This window comes from Cuculus canorus, chromosome 8 (assembly GCF_017976375.1).
Source record: "Cuculus canorus isolate bCucCan1 chromosome 8, bCucCan1.pri, whole genome shotgun sequence".
NCBI lineage: Eukaryota > Metazoa > Chordata > Aves > Cuculiformes > Cuculidae > Cuculus > Cuculus canorus.
In genome coordinates, this window is record NC_071408.1 from 6,629,791 (window position 1) to 6,654,744 (window position 24,954).

At 49.1% G+C, this 24,954-nt stretch overlaps 1 protein-coding gene across 1 annotated transcript in view; it reads left to right on the forward strand.

Moving 5' to 3' along the window:
- Window positions 1-212: 212 nt before the first annotated feature.
- PRRX1 (paired related homeobox 1) overlaps window positions 213-24,954 on the forward strand; it is a 41,407-nt gene continuing 16,665 nt past the window's right edge. The window contains exon 1 of the mRNA XM_054073619.1: window positions 213-732. Coding sequence (XP_053929594.1) covers window positions 492-732 — 241 coding nt within the window. The 5' untranslated portion in view covers window positions 213-491. The remainder of the gene's footprint in view (window positions 733-24,954) is intronic.

Sequence of the window (24,954 nt, forward strand, 5' to 3'; positions counted from 1 at the left end):
TGCACCCCTTCTCGCCCTCAAATCGGGGTCTCCGTCCCCCAAAACGACCCGATGAGCCGGGGGGGGGAGGCAGGTCGCGGGTGGGAGCGCGGGGCGAGCGCTGCGGAGCCGCCCCCGCTGTTTGAAGTGCGGGGAGAGGGGAGGAGCGGAGGGAGGCAGGGAAAGAGGGAGGCAGGGAAAGAGGGAAGGAGGGAAGGAGGGAAGGAGGGAGGGCAGCGGAGGCGGAGGGACGGGGCACACCCGCCCCAGCGGCCCCACAGCCACCCCGCGCCTCCCGGCCGGCGGCAGCTCCCGGCGCCCCGAGCCGGCCGCTTCTCCCCTCCGGCATGTTTTAAGCCCGTTCCCGCTTCGGGCATCCCGTCCCGCCGCCGTCGGGTCCCGTTTAACACCCCCCGCCCCGTTTCCCGGTCCTTGCGCATCCCCCCCTCGAAGCGGCTGGGGGGGAGCGGGGCCGGTGGGGGGCGAGGGCACGAAAGCCCCCGCTCGCCACCATGGCATCCGGCTATGCCCACGCCATGGAGAGGCAGGCGCTGCTGCCCGCCCGCCTCGACGGCCCCGCCGGGCTGGACAATTTACAAGCCAAGAAGAACTTCTCGGTGAGCCACCTGCTGGACCTGGAGGAGGCGGGCGACATGGTGGCGGCGCAGGCGGAGGAGGGCGGCGGGGAGCCCGGCCGCAGCTTGTTGGAGTCGCCCGGGCTGACCAGCGGCAGCGACACCCCTCAACAGGACAGTAAGTGCGGGGGGACCCCGGCCCGAGCGGCCCCGGGGCGAGGATGGGCCGCGCTCCCGGCACGGAGCGGCTCCCGGGACGCGCGTTCTCCCGACGGGACAAAGCGCTGGTTCTGCCCCCTCTGGCTTCGTGGAAAAGGGGGAGCGGCGAGGTGCCGAGTCCCTGCGGGAGAACCGGGAGAGAACAGCCCTGCGAGCCGGGGCGGGTGGGATCGGGCTGAGCCGCCGCTGCCGTCGCTGCCGGGACCGCGGCTGAGCCGCCCTCTGTCCGTCCGTCCATCCAGCCAGCCACCCATCCATCCATTTAATGATCTTGGAGGTCCTTCCCAACCCTGACGATGCTATGCGATGGTTCTATGATCTGCCCGTCCCTCTCTCCATCAGTCCATCTCTCCATCCATCTGATGATCTTGATGAACTTGGAGGTCATTCCCAACCCTGACGATGCTATGCTATGATCCTATGATCTGCCCACCCCTCTCTGCGTCCGTCCGTTTTTCCATCCATCTGATCACGATGATCTTAGAGATCTTTTCCAAACCTGACGATGCTATGCTATGATTCTATGACCTTTCTGCCTCTCCATCCGTCCGTCCATCTCTCCATCTATCTGATCTTGATGGTCTTAGAGGTCTTTCTAACCCTGACAGTGCTATGCTATGATTCTATGATCTGCCTGTCCCTCTCTCCTTCCATCCATCTCTCCATCCATCCATCCATCCATCCATCCATCCATCCAGTGATCTTGATGATCTTGGAAGTCTTTCCCAACCCTGACAATGCTATCCTTTGGTTGTATGATCTGCCCGCCCCTCTCTCCGTCTGTCCATCTCTCCATCCACCCATCCATCTGACGATCTTGACGATCTTAGAGGTCTTTTCCAAACCTAACGATGCTCTGCTGTGACTCTGGGAGCGGCGCCGCTGTTTGCGGGACACCGGGAGCTGCAGCCCAAAGACTCGCCCGCAGCATCGCTCCGAGCCCGAGGCAAAGCGGAGCCGCCGATCCCTGAGTCTGGTTTTTTCCCGGGGATCCAGGCTCGATGGGGAGGGCAGGGTGCAGACCTGCCTCCGAAATGCTTGTCCTAACGGTTTCTGACTGGGAAAAAGCAAACAGCCGTGAAACTACAGCGGGTGCGGGGGGGGGGAGGCATTTTCCAAGCGCCGTTGGCCGCTTTCGGGAAGGGCTTTTGGGGCAGCGCCGTCTGGAAGGGGGAGGTGGGTGTGCAGGGCCAGCAAACCCCTCCGGACCCTCTCTCTGCTTTCTGTTATAATTATATATATTTGCATCCCCCGCTGTGATTTTCGTGGTGTGCTCTGAGCATTCCATCCCGCTGCCCGGTGGTAAGCGGGAAGAAAAAGCGAAAAGCGAACGAAAAATTGCAATTTTCGTTCGCTTTTCGCTTTTTCTTCCCACTTGTCGCCGGTAGCCGCCTCCGAACCCTTTCCCCTGCGGATTCGAAGTGGCTTTCTCGGTATCCCGAAGGAAACCGGGCTGGGGAAGGGAATAGCCTTCCAAAAAGCAGCTTCTCCTTCCACCGCCGCCCGTGGCATCCCCGAGCCTTGCCCCGGTGAGGCATTTTCTCCGGGCGGGGAAGGGAGCGAGCAGTGCTTTAAAAATATCCCTTCCCAGGACCCGCAAAAATGCAATTTCTGACCCTAAGGGTGTGTATTTTAGCGGGGAAGGCAATCATCCACCCTATCCACCCCCTCCGTGTTCTGCTCCCTGCAATAATAACCAACAAATTACATAGACAACTCTTTATTTCCCGTCTATTTCTCCCCGGTTTCGTTTATCCAATTTAATTTGGACCCGATTTATTCCTGTTGCTGCCCCTTGCCAGCTGTTGAGCTCTCCGGAGCCTCCTCCGTCAGCCTGGAAAAGAGGGGCTGCATTTCCCTGGTGCCCACCCTGCTCTTGGAGCATGAGACACACCAAAAATCCCACTCCGAGGTTGTATTTCTCAGCCAGTATTGCCCAGTAAGGACCAGACTACAGCTTCATATAATTTAGAAGTTCTCTGAGTGCTGTAAATTTTTTAAAGCCGTTGCGGTGAGTTAGAAAGTTTTAGAAGTATGTGAAAGCAAGCAAAAAAATAAATACTAGAGGGACATTCTGCCCGGTTTATTGAGCAGAGCTGTCACCTGGGCTTTCTGGCTCTTCAAGCTTTCTGGCTCTTCTTTCTGGCTTTTAGTAGATCCCATAAAGTCTCCGTGCCTCAGTTTCCCCACCTACTGCATGTAGTTTGTGAAGCATTTTGCTATCCGTGCAGGGAAAGGACTGTGCTGGAGCCGGGCAGGGCAACAGAGGTAGGAGCGTTGTTCAGTGAAAAATGAGAGCTGTTTCAGTGAAAAAGCTGACATAGGGCTCGGTTATTCTCCATGTTACTAAGGGAAAGAAGATAAAAGCTGTTTGGAGAAATTATGAAATGTCTTAAGAATAGTAAAAATGTTCTTCCAACCTGGGGAAATTCAGCTCGGCTGTCACTGAGTTGTGGCCCAAACTGAAGTGAAAAGCCCTGTTATCGGGGCTCTTAGTGTAATACAAAATTAAGGGGAAAAGTTTCCCATAGAAATGACAAAAGGTTATATTTGGACATTTGAGATTGAAGGAGCTATTTCACTACTAGTTCATTTGAAAGGGGTTCATGAGAAAATGTTTCTCCTACTAAAAAGACAAAACCCGGCATCCCTGGGAGTAACTGTGATTGCAATATTTACAGGAAGAACTGTCAGTGTATTAAGAAGCTGATTTTTCAGTGGTGCTACAAAGCTGTCACTGTCATTCCCTTTGGTTCAACTTATAGCTCTGAAAACCGTACCCTAAAAGCTGACGGCATTCACAGCAAACCTCTCTGCCTCTGCCGCTCAGCCAGGGAGAGTTTGCAGTCTGAGTTCCTCTCCATTGCAAAACCACCTGTTAAGATAAAGCCAACTCTTGCTTTGGTACCAGGGCTTTTGCTAATTCCAGCTGAAACTGGGATGAAAATGTGGGTCCCAGCTCAGCAGAGGGGACCCCCTGAGCTTCCCAGCAAAGGCAAGCGGCTTCTATTGCTCCCGTGGCTGTTGGAGAAAGCCTAGTGGTGGCCTATGGGTTCCTGGAGCTTGTGGTGCTGAGCAAGGTTAGTTCTCCAAATCCAGAGCTGGTAAGCTGTTAGTTTGAGGGGTTTGGTGTTTCTTTTAGCATGCATTTTTTGATCTCTGCCTTTTTTTTGGTTGGTTTGTTTGAGTCTCGCTGTTGATGGCTTGTAAAATGATGCAGGGAAAGAATAAGCAGCAAAAGAAAAATTGTTATGCTCATATTTCTTTTGTGAGGAATGAATAAACCCTGCTTTCATCCAGTGCACGCACGAGTGCTGCTTATTGGAGTTATTACTGTCCTTTAATTACTCTTCTGTATAAAAGCGATGGCAGTTTTAGGGCTGCGCTTCTCCCCGGGCTGGCAGGTTACACCGGGCTGTCAGGGCTGGTTCGTGATTAAACTGGGGGCAGCTCCCCACCACTTCTTCTGTCTCGGTGGGCACTGTGACCCCTTGGCACCACTGCTCCTTCCCATGGAAGCAGAAATCCCGCCGGGGAGGCCGGGAGGAGGTGAGTTTCTTTGCTCAGGCAGAGCATCCGTACTGGCTTCAGCTCCCCTTTCAGCTGAGAGCACAAGGAAGGGCTTTTTCAGCTCGTGCGGTTTTGGGTGATGGATCTTGTTGCGGCAGCATTTTACAGAGGTCAGGAATAGAAAACACTTCAAGAAAGGACAAGACAAATTCCAGGAGGATTGAGGATGGTTCTTCACTGCAGCAGGGTTTGAAGGCAGAGTCTGAAAGGGTGAGCTGGGGCAGAGACTGCTCCTTTGCTGCCTCTGCCTCTGCTCTTATGGGCAGTCTGAGACGGGATCCTGAGCAGAAGGACCTTTGGTCTGCTCTGGCATGGCTTTTCTTTATGCTCTAATTGCCTCTTTTCAATCAGAACAAGTGAAGTTGCTGCAGGAGTCAAAGGGTTTGTGTAAATATTGAATCGTTTTTCTTTTTTCTTTTTTTTTTTCCCCTGGTCCTGTGGTTCTCTGCGGTCCCCACCCGTCACAAAATAAAGAAAAAAACATATGCCTTCATAAAAAGAGATGGGAAAGCTCTGCCGCTGCTTTGAAATGTGAAAAGTGTTTCTGGGCTGCTGAGGCGCGTGAAGAGGAAGCGCCAGGGACAACTGCAGGGTTTACTTTGCAAACCTCTTCTTTATCTTGAGGTACCAAGTGGCACTTTTGTTAGTAAAACACAGCCCTTGCGCCCAGAAGATGCTGAGACTGTCGACCAGGGATATATAAAAAACTAGACAGGAGGGGGTGAGCGGGAATGCAGGGCACATTGATTAAATCTAGCAGCTATTTTCTTCCTCTCCTGTCCCACAAAGGTGCTGGGAAAGCGGGGAGTCTGCAGGAAGCAGGGGCTGCTGATGCCCCCAGTGAGACAATATGAGCGAGGGGACCGTCCGGTGCCTTCAGCTGCGCTGAGCATACTTGCATGGTGCTGCCAAGAAAGACTTTCCAGAACTGATCCTCCTCTTCCTGGTGTGGAAAAATAGCAGATCGGATCAATATTATTTTTAAGGCACTTGGTGTTTATGTTATCTGTGTGAAAAATAAAACTGCTTGCTTTTTCTTGTGGGAGTAATCTTCACACGTGCCAGTCGTACTGTGCGTATCCTAGAGGCTTCTTGCAGAATCCTTCTTGCGTATCCTTCTGGGTTCTTGTTCATCAGAGTAAAGGCCGAATAACAAAATCAAAGCAGTTGTTGGAAGGTTAACTTCTTTCTACTTGTGTTCTTTGGGCGTATCTATTTAATTTCACTCTCAGACCAGCTAGTGTGCGGGTATTCTGTCAAGTGTCTCACAGCGCTGGCTCTTTTTCTTACACCCCTGAATTCTACGGTTTGGAGTAGAAAAACATTTTGTGTTTTTCGAATAAATTTCTAGAGCTTTTGGGTGCAGACAAAAGATGGGAATGTAATTGCATCATAAACCTGAAGGCTTAAAAAAATACAAATAAAAGCATCGAAAACCAAACAAAAATGGACAGCATACTGTCATTAACAACGGAAAAAGAGCAATACGAATTTGAAGGGGGGAGTTGATTCAGTTGCGAGCGCTGGCCACGCCACCCGCCTTTTGATGGGCGAAGCCAGACTTTTATTTGTTTGTGAATTTCACTTTTTTTGATCATAATCAGTTTTGCTTCCTGGTTCTCATGGTCTCATAATTTGCCGATTGTGTTTGTGTTTTCAATCTATCCACACAAGCTTCCAACTTTTTAATTTGAAAAAGATTTTGCTGAAGGTTTTCACTTCTTTTTCTTTTTTCCCTTCTCTCTTAATGTAGTGAAAATGTTTCCATGAAAATTAGATTTTGAAATATCTAGTAAAAAATTGAAGGTTTGATCTAAACTGCTAGAACCCTTCTAATGAACATCAGCTTTCTGCCATCTGCACCAAGTTTCCACTACTGTCCAGTCTATTTTCCATCTTTTTGATGATGTAGAAAGCAGTGATTGCATGGGAAAATATTATCTCAGGGTTAATTTGTGCAATCCTTACTCGCACGAGTCATTGCATGCAATTCAATGGACTGCTTATATGTATGCCAGTCAATGAGTATTAGTGTTTAAAGACTTGACCAGCAGCCTTGAGTCATGCAAAAAACCGATTTTTTTCCAGCCGTTGGAATATTTCAGCGCAGGCATGGAACAGTTGTGCTGTCAGCATTCAGGGACACAATCCTTTTGCCTTTCTGCAGAGGTGCAACCTACGTTAAAATGTGTGACATTAGAAAGGCTGAGAAGAGGAACAAGAGCAATAAGCAGCAGGGGCTGGGAGAGTCAAGCACTTGACAAGGCAGACACAGAATAGCAGAGTCCTAATTCCTTTGAGGTTGTATTCTTTTTTTTTTCCCCTGGTAAATGAATTTGCTCCTATGTGTTTTGACGTCACCAGAATGGCTTGATGGGATTATAGGTGTTTATTCCTGGTTGCAAGTTGTTTATGATATATTTAATCATTTTTGAAACCCATATTAAGTAGCCCTAAGGGAGCTGTGCTCCTGCTGGGCCTCCGTTGCATAATGAAGTACATCACGAGTATTTACCCAGTGTCACAATATTCCAGACTTGAGCCTCTGTTTCTGGGGAGGATGAATCACTGCATTGCTGGTTCCCCACCCTACTCGCCTTTCCTAAAGGAGGCTTGGATTTCGGGGTGGGTTACAGAAATGTGAAGTGAGACTCATCACAGCCTTGGCTGGAAGAGCTGTTGCCCAAGGCTCTGATCTGTCTTTCCATCTGAACTGTCCTCGCAGCTTTACGCACAGGGCACAGAAATATTTCAACTTGTGCATGAGTGGCGGAGGGCAGAGCATAGGTTTTTAGTCCGGTTCCCACAAGAAAAAAACAGTTGTATGCTCGTGCGTGGGAAATATCTTCTGAACCTGCTCTGGTGGGAGAGCAGACAGCTCGAAGCAGTGTGAAATCCCAAAGGCAAGTCCCTGGCAGTCCCATGGGGTGTGGAGAAGGATGCTAGCAGTGCCTCTCCCCGAGGCGGAGATGCAGCATAAATTCAGCCTCTTACTGGCCACTGGAGAGTCTCTATGGGGACTCTGCTTTATAGACTGTGCCAGCGGAAGCTCAGACATGCATAGATGTGGGTGCCACCAGCCCTACGGCACGGGTCTGTAGGGATTTGTTCTTTGTCACCCTCTGTTGGGATTGCAGTGCTCTTACAGCCAGGGACCCAAGGGGCCCTGCTCACGTTTATCATTCCCACATTGATTTGTAAACATGTGGTATGTACCAAACTTGCCCTTCCTTTTTCCTCTCCTGCACTCTTTCCGCTGGACCCGGCTGGTCTCTATCATGCAGCCCTAGAAGATGCTGTGAGGATGGGGATGGGACCTCAGCAGATGGTGACATAGTTTTGAGAGAATTTTCTTTCAAATGAGAACATCTGGAGGGTGCTGGTTGGGAAAGAGGAGTGGTGCCGGAGCTGTGGGCCTCCTCCTGCAATAGAAACACTGGTATCTGCAAGGATGAATCTTAAGAAGTCCAAAGCTGGAAAGAGAGGTTTGATGACCAAGCCAGTGAGCATCTATTTCAGTGCACATAGCTTTCTGGGCTCCTCTCTCACCTCCAGAGGCCGAGAAAAGGTTACACCAGTGTTTAAAGCACTGTCTCAGACAGTCTGGATTTGTTGTACCCATATGGAGTGAACTTTTTTTCTTGGAGTGGCAGTCCAGGACCTCCTAGTGCCTTGTGTTCCTGGAAGGGAAGGGTAGAAGAGAGGTGAGGGGGGCCAGCTGTGCTGTTAACGAGTCACTACATCCTATTGCAGCATCCAGTTCATATTCCACCCAATTTTTTCCCCCCATTTCTGGCTAGAGAAATTTTCCTACAGGAGTAACTCCAGCCAGTCAGCGAGACTGCTGGGCAGGGCAAACGTCCAAAGAGACGCTCAGTATCTGGCTAGGACCATCTCCACGTCTTGATGAGCTGCTCAGGCAGCAAAACTGCTTTTGCACCAAGAGCTGGTATTCATCAGGATCTTGGGGACGTTGCTTCCTGCTCTAAGCCCACTAGCAGATGTGGCCTCCTTGTCCAGAGTAAAACCAAAGTTATCTGTGGCCCTGTGCATCTGGGGACAAGAAAAAAATGCCACTGCCGGCAAAAGAGCTGCTGAGTGGGCAAAACTGGAGAAGGAAAATGGCATCCAGCTCTGAAGAGGATCAGCAGTCCAGCAGTCCCAGGAACACTGGGGAGAAAGCAGGGTACCTGAGGGTGATGGAGCAGGATGGGTCGCTACAGAAGGCAGCATCCAGATAGCTTCCAGCCTTCTCTTGTAGCCAACGTAGATGCTGGACCAGTCAAGGTTGGGTAGGTTTTGAACCCATGGGGACCTTTAGTAGACTGCTGTTTGCTATTGGGTTTGTGGTCTTTGTGGCTGCTGAATGAGTGGTGGGCGAGTCGGGCTGAGCTGCAGCCACTGAAGCCATGAAGACCTGCTCAGTGCTCTAGATATTGTCATCTGTTTTGGAAGTGTCACATATTTGGGAAAAAAATCATGCTAGCAGCTTTCAACAAGCCGTCATTTTTTTGTGTCAGCTCGGTGAAGTTGGGGCTCTGTGGGGGTGGATTGGACTTTATTTAATAGGGAAAAGTGCCTGAGCCGTAACAGTAAAAACAGAGTGTTAACGCTCTGGGCCTGGTGCTGCAGAAAGGGCTGCCCTTGCCGGTGGCTCTGCAGGCAGCTTCTGTTCCCATGAAGTCTGGGCTGGTTTCCTGTAAAGCTTTACTGCGTTTTCCCTACCCCGTGGCTGGAAGTGCCAGTAACACTTCATAGCTTTCTGCATCCCATGCAGCATTGCATTTTCCCCTGGGTGGAAGGTATGGAGTGGAGGTTCATGAACTGAGCACCAAGACCTTCCTTAGGATGGACGAGTCTGATGATGAGTCTGTGTCTCTTTCCTGAGCATGTTTGCTCCTATTTGACGCTGGGAAGGCTCTCTCTAGTCACTAGCTGGTGGCACAGCTTTGTTCGGTCTTGAGTACTGGAGGCTGTCAGACCAAATATGTTGTTGATTTTGCAGCTTTCGAGATGAATAGAGTATAGAGCCAATTTCTGCATCTTGTTGCCTTCACTCTGAATGTTGACAGGAGTCTGTACCTCTGTGTGGATCAGGGATGGAGAGCCAAGGTGGTGGTGGAAACATAGGTCTAGATTTTATGCGCACACACAAGACAGCCTGCTGGGGAGGGCATTTGCTCCCTGTTTCCCAGGCAGTGTGGGAGCACTCCGCTTGTGGGTGCTGCGGAACAGTGGTTTTGGGGCACGGCATTTGCCGGTGATGGGAGCAGCCTGCCCAGAAAAGGCCTGCATCCAAAATCTAAATTGAAACAATGGGTCTTTTTTCCCTCTGAACATCAGTCAAGATGGCCCAGTAGGATGACCCAGCCTGTCTTTTATTGTTCCAAAATCCTTCAGTGCCTTGGCCGCAGAGTCTTGAGGTCTTTTTTTCAGTATACTTGCTGCCATAACCCAGCCAAATTCACCTCACCATGCCTTAGTTTTACCACCCATATAACTCAGTACAGTCCTGGCCCTTAATTAGAGGCTTTGGAATCTACTGGATGTGTTTTATGTAACAACTTGGCTTTAAGAGCAATTTGGGAACATCCTCCTTCCTTTTCATTGCCCTCAGCAAATTGCTATTTCATCTGCCCCTGTCTCTGGATTCGACCACCTTCTGTGTTAATTAACTGATTATCATTGTGGAGATCCCCTTCCATGAACTGGAGCAACTTCCAGCAAGTTTGTTCCTGCAGGGAACCCACCTTCTGCTCAGGTGCACCTGAGTGCACCTCATGCCCTTGGGGCAAGTTGTATTTGCTGTGTGAATCCATCCATGGGGTGAAACAGTTTTCGGTGGCAGATTTTTGCCTACAGTCTTAGATCTCCTGAACTTCTTGAGATGCCTCAAGAAAGATGCCAAACCCAAAGGATGCGGAGAGCAGCACGTGCTGGTCAGCTGGAAGGTCCCTGGAGTGTTTGGAGGCAGGCACTGAAATTCCCAGCCGTTGGTTGGGACAGTCACGCTCTTTTTCTTGGCTATTGCCTGGTCATGAAGGTTTGGCCAAAAAGATCTTTACTTACAGTTTGTTTCATTTGGACAACTGCTGATATGTCTCATGGAAACTAGGGGGACTGCTCAGGAATAAGTTCTCAAGGCGCATTGCTTGTTTGTGATTTGTTTTTCATTGCTTCTCCTTTAAAAAAAAAAATAAATCAGCTAATCAGTAAAAAGAAACAATCACCTGTGATTTAGGAGAGGGATCTCTCATTGTAAATAATAAATTAGTGTCAGGAGACCAGGCAGACAGAATGGTTGATGAATATCCTGCAGGCTGAAAGTTGTTTATCAAGCTTGTTTGAAGACTTATGACTAACAAGCTCATTTACAGAGTTTGGAGTCTGTTCATGAACCATTCTCCAGCTGGGAGGATGTGGGAATCATCAGAAAATGTATTCACGAGTTACTCGATCATTTAAAAACATGATCAAACAAACAAAGACTGGTTTTTGGAAGGGAGCTGTAAATTCTTTCTCCCCCTCCATTGGGTTTTCTAAGGCATTCCCCTTAGGAAAATGAGGAGCCTGAAGAAGAATGAAGAACCCCACATTGCTTGCTAATAACCTATTTTGGTGCTAACCCTTCCTCTGAATGCCGTGCCACCAGCCAAGCAATCCAGCTGTGTGAGAGCTAGTCCTCCACGGGGTGTGCTCTGCAAGGCCCTGTCATGAGCGCCCTATGGGATGGATCCATCTTTTCTGCACCAGAGGTTCCCAGTGGCGAAACTGGGCTTGCTCAGGGAAGTGGCTGCTCTCACTCCCCTGATGAGCTTGCAGAGCTGATCGCTCCCACATCACAGCCCAGTTCGTTTCTGCGTGGTGTCCTGTAAAGGACGATGGCATGGGACCCACTGGTGTCAACTTGCTATCTAAATGGCAATGAATTTGGTGTAAGGAGCCTGTGCTGGAGCACTGTGGCTCCATGCCCTTTGCAAATCTGCTCACCTGGCCTTGAATCAACTCTCCTGCTTGATGCAAATGCTACATCTTTATGAGGAGAGGCAGATGTTTTCCACCCCCAGCATCTCCTGTAGTTTTGCCTCGTTTGTGGAGCAACCTCTCATTGTGCCCAGCCAAGCAGAGGGCTCCAGGTGGGCTCTGCTTGAGCATGTTGCGTGTCAAGGAAAAGGTGAACCAGGTAAAAAAGTCCAGAGAAGACAAGCAGTAAGAAGAGCTCCAACATCCAGTTTAGGAGGAAAGAAGAGGTGCTTGAGCTTAAGAAGAGGAGTGTATAAACCATTCTCCCTGCTCACTGACTTCTGTTGCAACAAGAGAGATGTAATTCAGGCTGTAGGGAAGCCCTGGAAGAGGTGATGTGAGGATACTGTGGAGAATCCAAGCACAGATACGATGGAGACAGACGTGTAAAGGAATAAACAGTGTAGAGCTGGTAGTACCTTGGGAAGGAAGTAAGAGGGGTCTCATGTCCTTTACCCAGGTTTCAGTGACTGCGTGACTTTAGTGGGAATGAGCCAGTGTGCTTATCCCTGCGTTGCATCTGTCCTGGCCAGAACAATGATGCTATCTTCAATTTTCCCTGACTTTACAAGCAGGCTGCTGTGCTTTGCTCAACTAGGGTGCCCATGGGGCAAGAGGGACCCAGCCAGCTGAGGGAAAGCATGTAGATGGGGAAAGGACACGGTCACTGAGGGTGACCCGCTGCTGGGAAACCAGGCAACAGATTTCCTAGATGTGCCTTTTGGCTTGGACATTGTGGGCTGGAAGTAGCTGGTGTGATTGAAAAGACAAACTAGTCTGTGATTAGCAAGAAAACCACCCCACAAAGCTGTCCATCAATCTGGGCAGGCTCATGTCTGCCTTTGTGAATGCTGTGTGTTCCTCCAGTGTCTGCAGGAGGTTTCAGCACGCAGGTGAAGAAGGTTCTCAGAGGGTTGGAGCACTCTGCGCAGGAGCCGAGTCCTGATTTTCTCTTTAGTGGTGGTGCTGGGCTCCCCATTCTCTCAGCCCCTGTTGCTACATCCATGGTGCTGCTCTCCAGCCTTCCCCAGAAGGGCTTTGCTCTCTGCTGTGCTTCCCTGGTCTTTGCTCCGAGCGGGAGCTGTTTTGCTCAAGTGACGTATTGCTATCCCTCACGGGACATGCAAAACCGTGAGTCATTCCAGTCATTTCTGTTGATAGATTTGAGTCCCTGTTTCCGTGACTCTCTAGGAAGAGGTCTTATTTTTTTTCCTCCTTTTTAATCTATCAGGCAAAGGTAGAGCAGGAGCCAGTGGCTGAGAGCAGAAGCCAGATGTGGATTCAAAGGAGGTTGAAAATGCGTTATTTAACTGTGAAATGCTATGTAATCACGAGAAAAAACTCTGAAGGAGAGCATTGGCAGAGTTCTTCATCCATAGATGTCTGGAAGCCCATTTGGAAGAGCTGCTTTTGTCACTCATGAGTTATTGGTCTCGCTAGCTGAGATAACTGGGTGAAATGCAATGGCTGTGTCTCACACAGAAACCGGCAAACTGAAGAGCTGGGCTTTGGCCATGGGACGGATGGACGCGCTGCAGCATTCCTGTGCAATTTGATGTCAGGAATATTCCTGCCAGGAAATTGGATCACACGACCAGATGGAGAATGCAGATCTACTCGGTGCGAGTCTGTTTACAGGTTTTAACCAAAACATAGTGAGAAACAAAAAAGAAAAGCAATGTCCTCATCTCTGATCATAATTCAGGCCCTTATGTGAACCAGCTGCCACACTCATTTATAGGACAATCTCCTCTCCGAAATCCCACTGTTAAGAATAACAGGCATAGAAAAACCTCTGCAGAGCTACAAAGGGTGAACATCAGACAGAGAAATAGCCCAACTTGCTCTAGTATTTCAGGACCTCTTCTGAATTTACTGTGGCTCTGAAGAAAACAGGCTGTTGCACGATATTTCTGATATTTCTGGCCAGGTTGGAGGGTCTGTGTGAACGGAGTCTCTTGTAATCACAGTACTGTTGGCTTCGGGTAAGATGAGGAAAACAGGGAGAGCTGCAAATCTAATCAGTGGTGGGAGGGGGTTAAAGTGCTTAGCATCCTCATGGGACGGAAGGGCTCCAAATCGATAGGGTGGGCCATGATGGTCAAAGCCATCTTTTGCCTCCCACATCTGCAATCCATTTTGTGTTCACTTGGAGCCTGCTGAAACCAGGCATGGCCAAAGAGCCACATAAAGGTCGCTCCCCCAGGAGCATTCATAGCACAAAGCCCTCGTGGCTGGCTCTCTGCTCCACTGCTAAGCCTGTGGGGACAGGAGCCTTCCTCTACTTCCCCAGGCTAGGCATTGCCCAGCACCAGTGCTCGGTGCTCCGGGCCTTGTGCTTATGCACACGCTGTTGGTCAAGGAGGATGGAGACACAGAGGTTTCCAAGCATGCTCCATTCCTAGAAGGGCTGTTGAGTAGAAAAATGTGCTGAAAAATAGTTTGGCAAATGGTTTGATTTGGAGCAATTATGTTTTGCTTCAGTATGGCTAACAATGGGGTTGGAGGTGAAAGATCAAAATAGTCAAACTCCTCTTAATACTTCGCTGGGCTGAGCCATGTTCAAAACAGTCCAGGTGTGAAAAGTCAGAAGGTCCCTGAGTTTGTCCCAGATTGACTCCAGTGAGTGTTCAAGCTTCTGAAAAAAATCCTGGTGCTGCAGTGAGCGCATTGAACCTCCCTCAGGCAGAGATGTGGCCATGGCTCTGGGCCGTTTGGCATCACTGCACAGTGCTTGGGTACAACCCATCACACTTCGCAGACAAGCCGGCGACTCACAGAGTCCTGTCTGCACTGCAGAGAACGTCCCTGGAGACCAGCATCATCTTCACCCAGGTCCTTCTGAAAACTACTGCCATGAGCAGGAGGTAGAACAAGGCATGAGTGTGAGTAAGGTCATCCAAAACTGACTGCGATGTGGCTGGTTTTGCTGCAGCTAAGTCCTGGCTGTTAATTCTGCTTCAGGGCAATTTCTCTGTAGAGAGGAAATATCTTGCATGCCCGATGTGTAAGAGAGAAGCAGGTACCTCCAGGGGGAAATGTCCAGCCTGACCCAAGCTCATCCCATTGCTTGTTTTGAGAGAGTTAAGAGGATGCTCAGCCCACCAAGGTCAAGGATGTTGTCATTAGCTGGTAGCAGAAGCTGCTTGGCGGAAAAGTACTAGAATTTCCTTTAAGAATGTTGACAGTCACGATGGCCAAAGAGAAGGGCACCTTTCTACCTAAAAATGTAGCCAGGGTGAACTTGTAGTTCACTTCTTGAGTGAACTACATGCATTCTGTTCAACTACAGCAGGAAGGAAATTTCTGTTGGTTCCAGCTGGAGGGGGGGGGAAACCTCCTGCAAATTAAAGTAATTATAGAGAATGCAGATGCTCTGGGTAAATACGTTGATTCTGGTTTTCATTTTAAAGCAGCATCGATGTCGCGGGGGAAGAAAAGATTTAATAAGCAAAACGGAAAGTAACGGCCCTGACATTTTTGTTCTCCTCTCTCTCCTGAATTTGTTTGCTAAAACTTTTCCAAGTCCCGTTACAGGTCATCTCCAAACGGGCTTTTAAAGTAGAGAGCCAAAGGCATCGGCTGCCCCCAGCGTCCTGGGGCGATGTTGCCGGAGGCTGTGGGGAGGGGGTGCGGGAGATGCAGAGGGCAGAACCCGAGGGGCTCTGCTGTTATTCTGGTGCCATCTACTGGTCTGAGCCCACGGGAAGGGCTGTGGCCGCGGGAAACGGCAGAGACACCTGGTTTGGTAGCTAAAAAGGCTGGCAGAGCCATTCTGGTCCTGCCCAATCTGAGCACTGGGCTTTTCCAGCTCTGGCCTCGCCAGGGAAGGAGAAGGGTGTGATGTGAAGGAGGCAGCTGCTGGCAATGATGCTCCTGCTGCCGTCACCTCCAAGCTGGGATGTCCACGGAGCGATCAAGGCTGAGCTCTGAAGGGCTTCCCTTCACTTTGTCAGAGCAGTGGTGAGCTCTAGTCTGGCTTCTCGAGTGTCTTGTAGGAACTGGGGCTCGCTCGTCTGGTTGGTCTCTAGCTGCCGGCATTAATAATGCCTCTTTTCTCTTACTGAGACACTGGGATTTCAAGAAAATGGAAGCGGCTGAGTTATCTTTGCAGATCCTGTTCAAATTGTTAAATTGTGTTCAAAATCGGTCAATGACTTTAAAACTGCCAGGGGGTTCAGAGGCAAAGAGCGTGTCGCGTTGTAAGCAATTTCTCCAGAAACCCAGTTGAAACCAGCTGGGGAAGCTGGGCTGCCCTTTGGAAGGCACTTCCAAGAGATTCAGTGCCCAAAGGAGCTCATCTGTGGAAACAGTCTCCTCTGTGGGTGCCCAACTCCCGCAGGAGGCTGATGCAAGCTCTGGCCGGCAGCTTCTCCTCCGTCACTGCCTCTTCCTTGCCGTACGTTGGATGGTGGCTTTGCTGTCCTGGTGGCTGGGCCAGCCCTGCACAGGTCCCTGGGGAGAGGATGTCCTCTCTGTCCTGGTTACTTCAAAGGGCTCGTCTTCAGCTTGCTTTGCTCCAACGTGGCAAGCCACAGCTCTGAGACACAGCCTGCCTTGAGCTCAGCTGGCAAAGGGAGCACGGATGAGGGAAAGCAGGGAGAGGAGAAGAGATCTTTGATAGGGTTTTATGAAAACCTTTCCCACTTTTTTTATTTTACAGTTTTAAGGCAGGACTCACAGCAGGAGACCTGATAGCTCGGCGGGAGTATCTGTGCCATGCAACCGTACTCTCTGCTCTAGCAAGCACAGGAGCTGTTACCCCTTTGGTTACTATTGGTAGCCACTTTTTAAAGTGCTCGGGTTTACACCCTTGAACTTTCCCAGGCTCACTTTTTCTCTAATGAGAAGCTTGAGAGAAGTTTAAGGCCCTTCTGTGTATCTTTGGTGACAGGCTGTACCAGAGAGCTGGAAAAGCTGGCACTCAGGCACCGGGGACTGCCGGGGGGGAGAGGGTACACCAGAGCTGGTGAGGCAGTTACAGGGTCCAGCACTGTTTTGGAGCAGCCTGACCTGTTTCAGCCAGTGCTGGTGGAGCTAATGGTGGAGCTACAGGACAGACTTGTGGTTGGGGTGGATGTGGGTTTCTGTCTCTCTGGACATGACTCCAAGTAAGTGCAGCCGGAGGTCTCCCAAGGCACACAGTAAGGATGGAACTCTTGACCATAGGCTGGCAGTTGACCAGAGAAAGATATAGCCTGCACCCGGGGGTGAAGAGTATTTTATTGCCTCTGTGCTTGGGTGATGGATCCAATAAAACTAACAGAGCAACTGCAAAGCCAATGCTTGAGCAACAGAAGACATTTGTGGGTGAAACCTGCATGTTGTATCGCAGCCCAGGCTTACTAAGCAAGAGGACTTGAAGTCATCTGTGTGTAAATGATAATCACTGGAAGCACTTTTCTCTCCTCTGTTCATGTAAGGTAGATCAGAGTGCTGTTAGCCAGAATGAAATAATTCATTTAGGAACCCACCAGCATTGAGGGGTTGAATTCTACAGCTTAAAAGGAGCTTTTTGTCTCCAGCTCCTGCAAACCTTCTAACACTGGGAACAGATTTAGTTGAGATATTATTTGGGATTTAATTTAAGGCTTGGGGGTTTCTTCCTCTTTCTTTTGATTCAGGAAAGCATCTCTTCACCAGGGGCACTTAAAACTATCTGTGAAGTAAAAGCAGCATCTAAGCTGGCAGTGGTCCCTGAGTCCACTGTGAATTCAGCAGGCACTTGCTGAGGGATGAGCCCATGGCAGCAGATGACATGTGGTTTGATACGCTTCTTCACGTCAGACATTGGGAAATAAACATGATTCCAATATAATTGTTTGATGACGTCGACTTGGTCTCCCTGTGAGTCTTTCTGCAAGGAGAATAAATTTAAAAGGCCTCTTTTTCCCTGACAAAAAGCTAGGAGAGAACTCCAGGGTCTACCCTGTCAGAAATGCTGTCTGGCTTCTGGAGATGGAAATGGCCAAGATTTTCCAGTGCAGTTGCCTCAAGTTGAGCATTTCAGCCTATAGTTAAGCCCTAACTGCAAGTGGCTTAGCATCAAAGGGCTCTGGGGATGGATTTAGCTGTTACTCTTTAGCTTCTAAAACTGGGCCAACTGGCTAACGATGGACTATCACTACCAGGATGCCAGCTTTTGCTTGGCTTCCTAGCAGAGCGCCCGAAGTCTGTCACTTACTGCATGAATGTGCTGTGCCAGTACAGCGGGACCAAAGTCCGGTCTCAGCATTGCTGTGACTCCTTGAAGGGTCGTGGCTCTTGATTCTTTTAAACTTATAGATTCTTAAACTCTAGAATCTGGGGTCGACTGCAAACCTGGGGTAAAGAAAAGTACATCTCTGGCAGAGCGTATAAGTTGGAAGGACGAGACTTCACCAGCTTTGAAGGTAAAGAAAAGCAGAGGGTGCACCGAGAGAAGGCACAGTCTGTCTGGAGCCTTTCTCTATGCTGACCTCCTACGGAGGCAACTGCAGATTCTGGGAGGGTCCAACTTATGGTCCATGGACATTTAGGTTGATCCTGTTTTGACTGCTGCTGCTGTGTATGAACAATGCTGGGTGACGCAGCCAAAACAAAGCCATCCGCTCTCCCTCAGCCCAGTGAATACTCACAGACACACTTAATTTCAAGCCAAGTGACAATTCCTGGGCTTGCAGGAGCAGGGGTTAACTCAAAGGCTGCAGGCATCTGAGTTTTGCAAGTTCTGGAGCAGAGCATGCTGTCGGGGGCAGGCTGCTTGCTGCAGGCTGCAGCTATGTGCAGTCTCCTTTTCCTCCTTTCATTTTTGTTGTTGCTGCACAAGTCCTGTGAGTGGTTAAATATGTTGCAGGGTAAGGTAAGAGAAGGGGCTTTGCCCCATAAGCCTCGGTCTTTGCAGGTCTGCTGTAGCTGTGTGCCTCTGACTCAGACTGGGGAAGGAAACGGTAAAGTTCTTGCAGAGCATTTTACAGCTCGCTGAGTGGGCTCTGGGTTTGTGGCAGGAAGACCTAGATCAGGCTGACATTTCTGGAGACCACTGTGAGAGCCGAGACAGAGATTGTTTCTGGACCAAGAATCTCTGTCTCTTTTTCAAGGTTAAAACACAGTGCTGGCGCAGGCACTGGATGAGGATCTTTTCCTTCCCCACACATACACTCTTTCTGCAGTACACCCTTGCACGGACATGGTGCTCATCCTGAGCAAACATTGCTCTGAGGTTTCCTTTCCTGGAGCACTCAGCAAGGCAGGGAGGAAAAAAGTTTGAAGGCCTGGGGAGTTTGCTGGCCGAGCTCTTTCCTCTTCTCAGGGAAGTAGGAATGATCCTGTGGGACAGGGGCAGCACAGCTGTCCCCCACCCTGGGATGTAGCCGAGATGATCAAGAGGGGATGGAGCTCCCAAGTCACCGCTTTGGGCACAGAGCCAGGTAACCTACCCGTCTGTCCATACCTTCCTGACCCATCCACGCTGTTGACTTCAGTCTGTTCCAGCTGGACGTCCAGCCCAGAGGAACGAGGCACTTCCCTCTCACTCCTCCTTAGCCCTGATGAGCTGTGGGGCTAACAGGCTTAGGGTATTTTGCTCCAAATGGAACAAGCTGCTGCCGTGGGGCTCGGAGGTTCTTTGCAGCCTACCTAAAGGCAGCACAAGCCATGCCCTGCCGGCTGCCCTTGACTCTGCAAAGCCCTTGCAGAAATCAGCTTGCCGTGTCTTGAGCCCTGTGGCTGAGCTTGGCAGGAACATGAGCTGGAGGGCTGGGGACAACGGTGTCACAGGTCCTAAAGCAGGCAGCAGCCTCCTGAGAAGGGGCAGGAAGCACAGAGTCTCCAATCTCCCCTGCTGAACCGGCAGCTCGTGCCGAGCATTGTAGCTGAGTGTGTTTGCAGCATTTTATGGGCATAATCTGTTGTCATCGAAGCCGATGGCAAATTCCGTACTTTCTGCAGCTGATGCTAAATAGGTCTTTTGAAGGCTGTAATTTCTCGTTTAACCGATGCCAGTTGCAAATACTTTGTGCTGAGGAATAACCCCTTAGCGCCAAATAAAATACAGTGGAAGTCTGTGGCATGTTTTTCAGCGTATTGTTAGTTACAGCCCCCCTGACAGAGCAATTCTATGCTGAAGACAAATGCTTGGGAACTTCTTGCCAATTTATGTCCGAAAGGGCTTTTCTTGGATGTCCTCTTCTCTGTGGAAAGTGCTTTTCTGTTTTTCCAGCAAACATTTAATGAGCTGTGCTTAAAAGAAAAGGAGGATCTATTTCAGGATCAGACCATCCTGCTTTAGTTCTCTCTGAGATGGTTTGGAGCTCTTTGCGTGCTCTGATCTTTGTTAGGTTGCACGGCAATGGTCTTTGCATAACAATTTGCATGTTCCAGGACCTGCCTGGGGGATGTTTCGGTCAATGCAGCACCAGTCTGTAGTGTCCCTTGTGCTTGGGATTGAAGGGTATTCCCAGTTGATCCAACTCAGAAAATCCAGGCTCCACCCAGGCTGCAGGTATAGTTGTTGGCATATGAGAATGCTCGATTTCTGCACTGGGATCTCAATCTTTCCATAAAACTAAATTTCTTTAACCAAGGGGGAACTTGAAGAGCTGACGTGAGCGGGCTGGGATGCAGGGACAGTTGGAGGATGTGGCTGCAGGTTTGCGGGCTAGCAGCAGCCCATGGCCAGGAGCTGTGTGTTGGCTGCTCACGGCTGCTCACTGGTCCCAGCTCAGCGTTTCTTCCACTGTGTGACTAGGACCTGGAGCTGGCAGGAGAGGGTGTTCAGCCTGAGCCATGGTGTTCACCCCTGGTCCCCCCTTCTGGGAGGTGTATGGAGAGATGAGTGAGGAGGAGGAGAGAGGAAGCCACCTCTGACAGGGAGTCGGGAGTCACCTGCACACTCTCTCTGTGACCAGAGAGGTTGGTGGAGATTTCCTAAGTGAAGTGGAAGGCTCTCAAGGTTCCTCTGAGCAGTCAGAGGCAGCTGAGTTTTCTTGCTTAGGGATGAGGTGATTTCAGAAGTCCCCTCAAAGGATGCTGTTCATGGAGCAGAGCGGGAAGTCCATCCCGTGGCCACTTCTGTCTAAATCGACTTTAACATCCATGCCCCAGGATAATGGTTCGGTAGGGTGATGAGGCTGAGAGAGCCGCTCCACTGCAGCAGTGGAGTGATCCGGGGCCCCGGGTGGGCAATGCTCTGTGCTCACCCACCATCACACAGCAATGACTGTGCTGACCCAGACAGGACTGAGCTTGAATCTCACAGGGACATGGTGGTGCCCATCAACTGTTGGGATGCTGTTAAGCCTTCCTGTGGAGCCCTGCTAACCTGAAATATGTCCTCTGCCATCATTTATGAATCAAAACCGACAGTTTTTCTGCAAAGGGATGAAAGCAGAGCCAGTATTGATGTGGAGGCTCACTGTTAGCACTGGTGATGGCTAGGAAATACGGTCTGCAATACTCACAAATGCACCATTTCATTTATTCAATGCATTCATTTATATAGGAAACTGAAATGAAATACGTGCTGTGTACCTTTACACCATAGACTGAAAATGTTTTAATTACTCGCTGTTTATTTATTATCTGTGCTGTAAAACTGAATGGCATGAATTGCAACATGAATGCAACCCACTTCTAGTTCACTTTGGAATTATTTCCTTTTTGTCTGCATCCTGTAAGTACAGGACTACTAGGTGTGTTATGAACAAAGAGAGTAGCGCAACACGTCCTCCAAGAGTGGGATGTCTAAACAAATGGGCAAAATGAAGCAAGGAGGGAAACGAAGCCACAAAGGCGCAGACTGGCTGGAGCCGGGGAGCTTCCCTCACTGCCAGATCCCACCCTGCTCTTCTCTCTGGTGTACCAAGCTTTGCTTTGGTGCAGGTTTTGTTGCCATCTCTGAGAGCTCTTCCTCCAAATACAACTTCACCAAGAGCTGAAGGCATGGGAGTCTGGCAGAGCACTGATGAACTGGTGTCAACAGTTCACCTTTCCCCCAGGGCAAGATCGAATTAGCACATGCTGTTGAACCTATGCCCATCCCCGCGCGTTCCTCTAGCTCATTTTAAGGTCCTCTGATGATGGAGAATAATAATAATGATGGAGAATAATAATAATGATGGAGACTAGTGTAATATTCACTAATGACCCCCATGAATTTGGATTTGGTGGAAGATCATTTATTGATTTCAGGAGGGCTTTGATCTGGAGCAAAAGCCCTTGCTCTGTGGTTTATCGGGAGAGGGACTCAAAAGCGATACTTTTAAACCTACACTTACTGTGCTGAATGTGGCCCTGAGATTCTAAATATCCTCAAACACCGTTATTTTTCTAATGATAAACATCACCTGGCTCCCATAGGTTTTGTTTAATAGTTTTTTATTATTTGAACAAAAGTTTTTTTTCACAGGTTTTGCATTGCAATTCATATTCAAATATTAGTGTTTTCTTGGTTTAAAAATACTTTGTCCTCAACTTATTTTATTTTTACTTTACTTATTAGTGAAAATGGATATAATGAAATAACTAGCAAATGATTTTGCCAGAGGCTTGATGAAAAAAAATCATAAGTTATTTTCCCTGGGAAATAAAAAAAAAGTTGTTTAAATATTTCGCATTTAACAGAATTGGCATTTCTGGAGATGACTGACATTAGGAAGTTTAAAAAAAAATGCCCGTGCTAACAGGCCAGGGGACAGGAATTTGCTGTGTTTGACAGGCTGTATACAAGAAGGATGCAGCACGGCAAACTCGGCAGCATGGCTTTGCCAATGTGTCTAGACAGCCCATCTCCACGGGGGAGAGAGAGGCTTATTTCTTGGACCTGCTCCATCTGTGGCTGCTCCGATGAGACCAGACCACTTAATGGTCTCCTTTATCGATGGCGACTTTGCAGCCAAGCCCTGGGGTTGTGCTGAGCTTGCTCAGCCCTTGTTGCGTGGTGACCAGTCGTCTGCATGAACTGATTTGGGTTCCAGCAGCTGATGGGAAGCAGCAGTTGGAGCAGGGGGACAGGATGCAGCACGGGCGAGTAGTTGTGTTTCTCCAACTGTGCTACCTTGGGTGAGCCATCAAATCTTCTGCTGGTTTGAGATATTCCTCTGTGGGGTAAGGATGTGCCTAGCCTGGTAGTGGATGTGATTCATTAGCGAGGGCCTTTAATGAGGTTTAAATTCTGTTAAGCTGTGCTAGTATGGCAGCGTTCATCAGCTAGCACTGCAGAAGACCAAAAGCAGTGCTTTGTGGCTGAGATATCCTGTGTCTTCCTAAGTTGTCTGATCCTCTAGGTTCGAGTATCTGACATTTCAGCCAGATTAAGAGCAGCAATAAGCAGATGTCGTATAATATATTCATCACCTGGAGGCAAAGATTATTACTCCATTTTAGGGATTGTCGTTTCCAACATATCCCTCATTTGCCCCAATTCACAGGAGCTCTAACAATAATTATTCTGCCTCCTCTGCTGGGAGTTGTGCTTTTCAAGCTGCAGTGAACTTTGTGGAAATACGGAGGTTTCTATTTTTCAGCCTTTTGATTTAAAATCTCTAGATGATTGTTCAAGTCTGGCAGGGAACCATTCAAAATACATTCCAAAATATTCATCATTCCAGCAGGCTAAGAAACATAAGATGTAGCAATTTATTAGCTAATGTGAAATGCATTCGCCATCCAGAAGAAGCTAAGGATGGAGGTGGGTCTGAGCCTTCACATCCTACAGAGCTGAGGCACAAAGTCTGGAGCCTGTGATCTATCCCATCCACTCTCCTGTTTTGCTGAATGCCCCTGTGTCCAGCAAAATGCCCCACAGCACAGCAGCAGCTTTGTCCTTCCTCCCTGTCCTGCAGCATTAGAAGAGCAGGTTTTCACCGGAAAGGAGAAAGAGTTGTTTTGAAATGGCCCTACATGTTTTAAACCCTTTGCCTCCTGTAGTGATGCAGGATGTGAAGATCCTTTATCCCCCACTCGAGGAACGTGTTCTCGGTCGGGATGCTTAACCCTTGGAGGAGGCAGGTGGGCTGGATGCTGACAGCGAGGCTCAGGTTCTGTTATTTCTGGATCTTGTATGCCATCATTTTTCCAATCATCATCAGGAAGGACCCATAAAATGCATTAGTGGTTGAAGTGAAGCTCTGCAACAGCTCCCATCCAGCTTGCTTGGATGCAGGCGTGATGGCAGTGGTGGTCTGATTTGGTTGAAGTACATTTATTCTTGGATGCTAATGAAAGGGGAACAGAGCCTTTGGAGAGCTGGTTTTGATGTTCTCGCTGGTGTTTGCACTTCCCCTTTTACCGACCCGTGGCGCCCCGTAGTCCCGGCAGGGTCGTTCTGTGCCATGCAGTTCGCATTTCATCAACGATAAACAGATGAACTATCCACTGAGAACAGCATTTCTGCCTACCAGTGGGGCCAGCTGGCATGTGCATCCCACTGGTCATTGTCTGTCTGCTTATGCAGGTCCTGCGTACCAAAAAACACACATCCAAGTGAATTTCCAGATCCAGTCGGGATGGGGCTGTTTAATAACGGCATTTCTGAGCAGTGCAGTGGGCCTCCGCGGGAACCTGAACAAGTGGAGACATTCATGAGGTCGGTCAGCTTGAGTCAGTCTTTCCTGGTGAGGGTGGGTGATTTTTGGGTAACATTCGCAGACTCTTGCGGCTGCTGCAGCTTTTGGAAAGAAGCCATTTGAAAAGCCCGAAATGCCAAGTGGTTTGTCTGCAATGTATATACAGTCTGAAAAAAATCACCCCCAAAAGCAACCCTTTTCTGTCTTGGAAAAACAATTTTTTTCTTCCTTTTTTTTTTTTTTTTTGACGTTTATCTGATTCTTGCAAAAAGTATCTCTAATTTTCCCCATTAGAATCTGAAGTTCATGAGGATTTTTTGCCACTTTTCTTAAATACAAGAGATTGTCCAGAGTTCAGGTGGGTGTGCAGTGGGAGGGGTACTGCAGGATCCCCACTTTGTGGCTTCTGGGCGATGGATCCTTCTATGTGAGTACTAACAGAGAGGCTCAGCCTTCTGCATCTGTGGCCATCAGAAGAAGGTGGAAGTGTTTTCTGTCTATTTTGGACTCAGGACTACTCTGAGAGCTGGAGAGAACTTGAAAAGACTGGGACATACCATCCCAAAGGGCTGGAGCTACAGCGTTGTTGGCCGTGTTCTCCTGGCTCCAGTACACCCCATCAGCCCCTGGCCCAATCAGCAGCACTACATCAGTTTTGCTTTCTCCCAAGGACTCCTTCCTGTGGAAGGAATCAAAATCCACCCCACGCTTGGTCCCTACAATGAGGGAATCTCCCTCTTGCATTCAGTACTATGTTGTTAAAGTCTTGTCTCAGCAGCTTGGCATCAAATGGCAAGTTGGTCTCTGAGACCTAAAGTGTTGGTGACACCTGTTTGTGACTTATATCTAGCTGGAAGTCTGTGGGTCACTTCTGTTCATAAAAAGAAAGGAGACACCAGGTAAATCCAACAGGAAAGCAGGAGGAAATAATACTGCATTCTTTTTGTATAATATGTAACCCTATGGAGCTCACCACAGGGAAATATGAGTGTGGACAATAGATTAATAACCTGTCCTTGCCTAATTGTAATGAAAGTTACTTG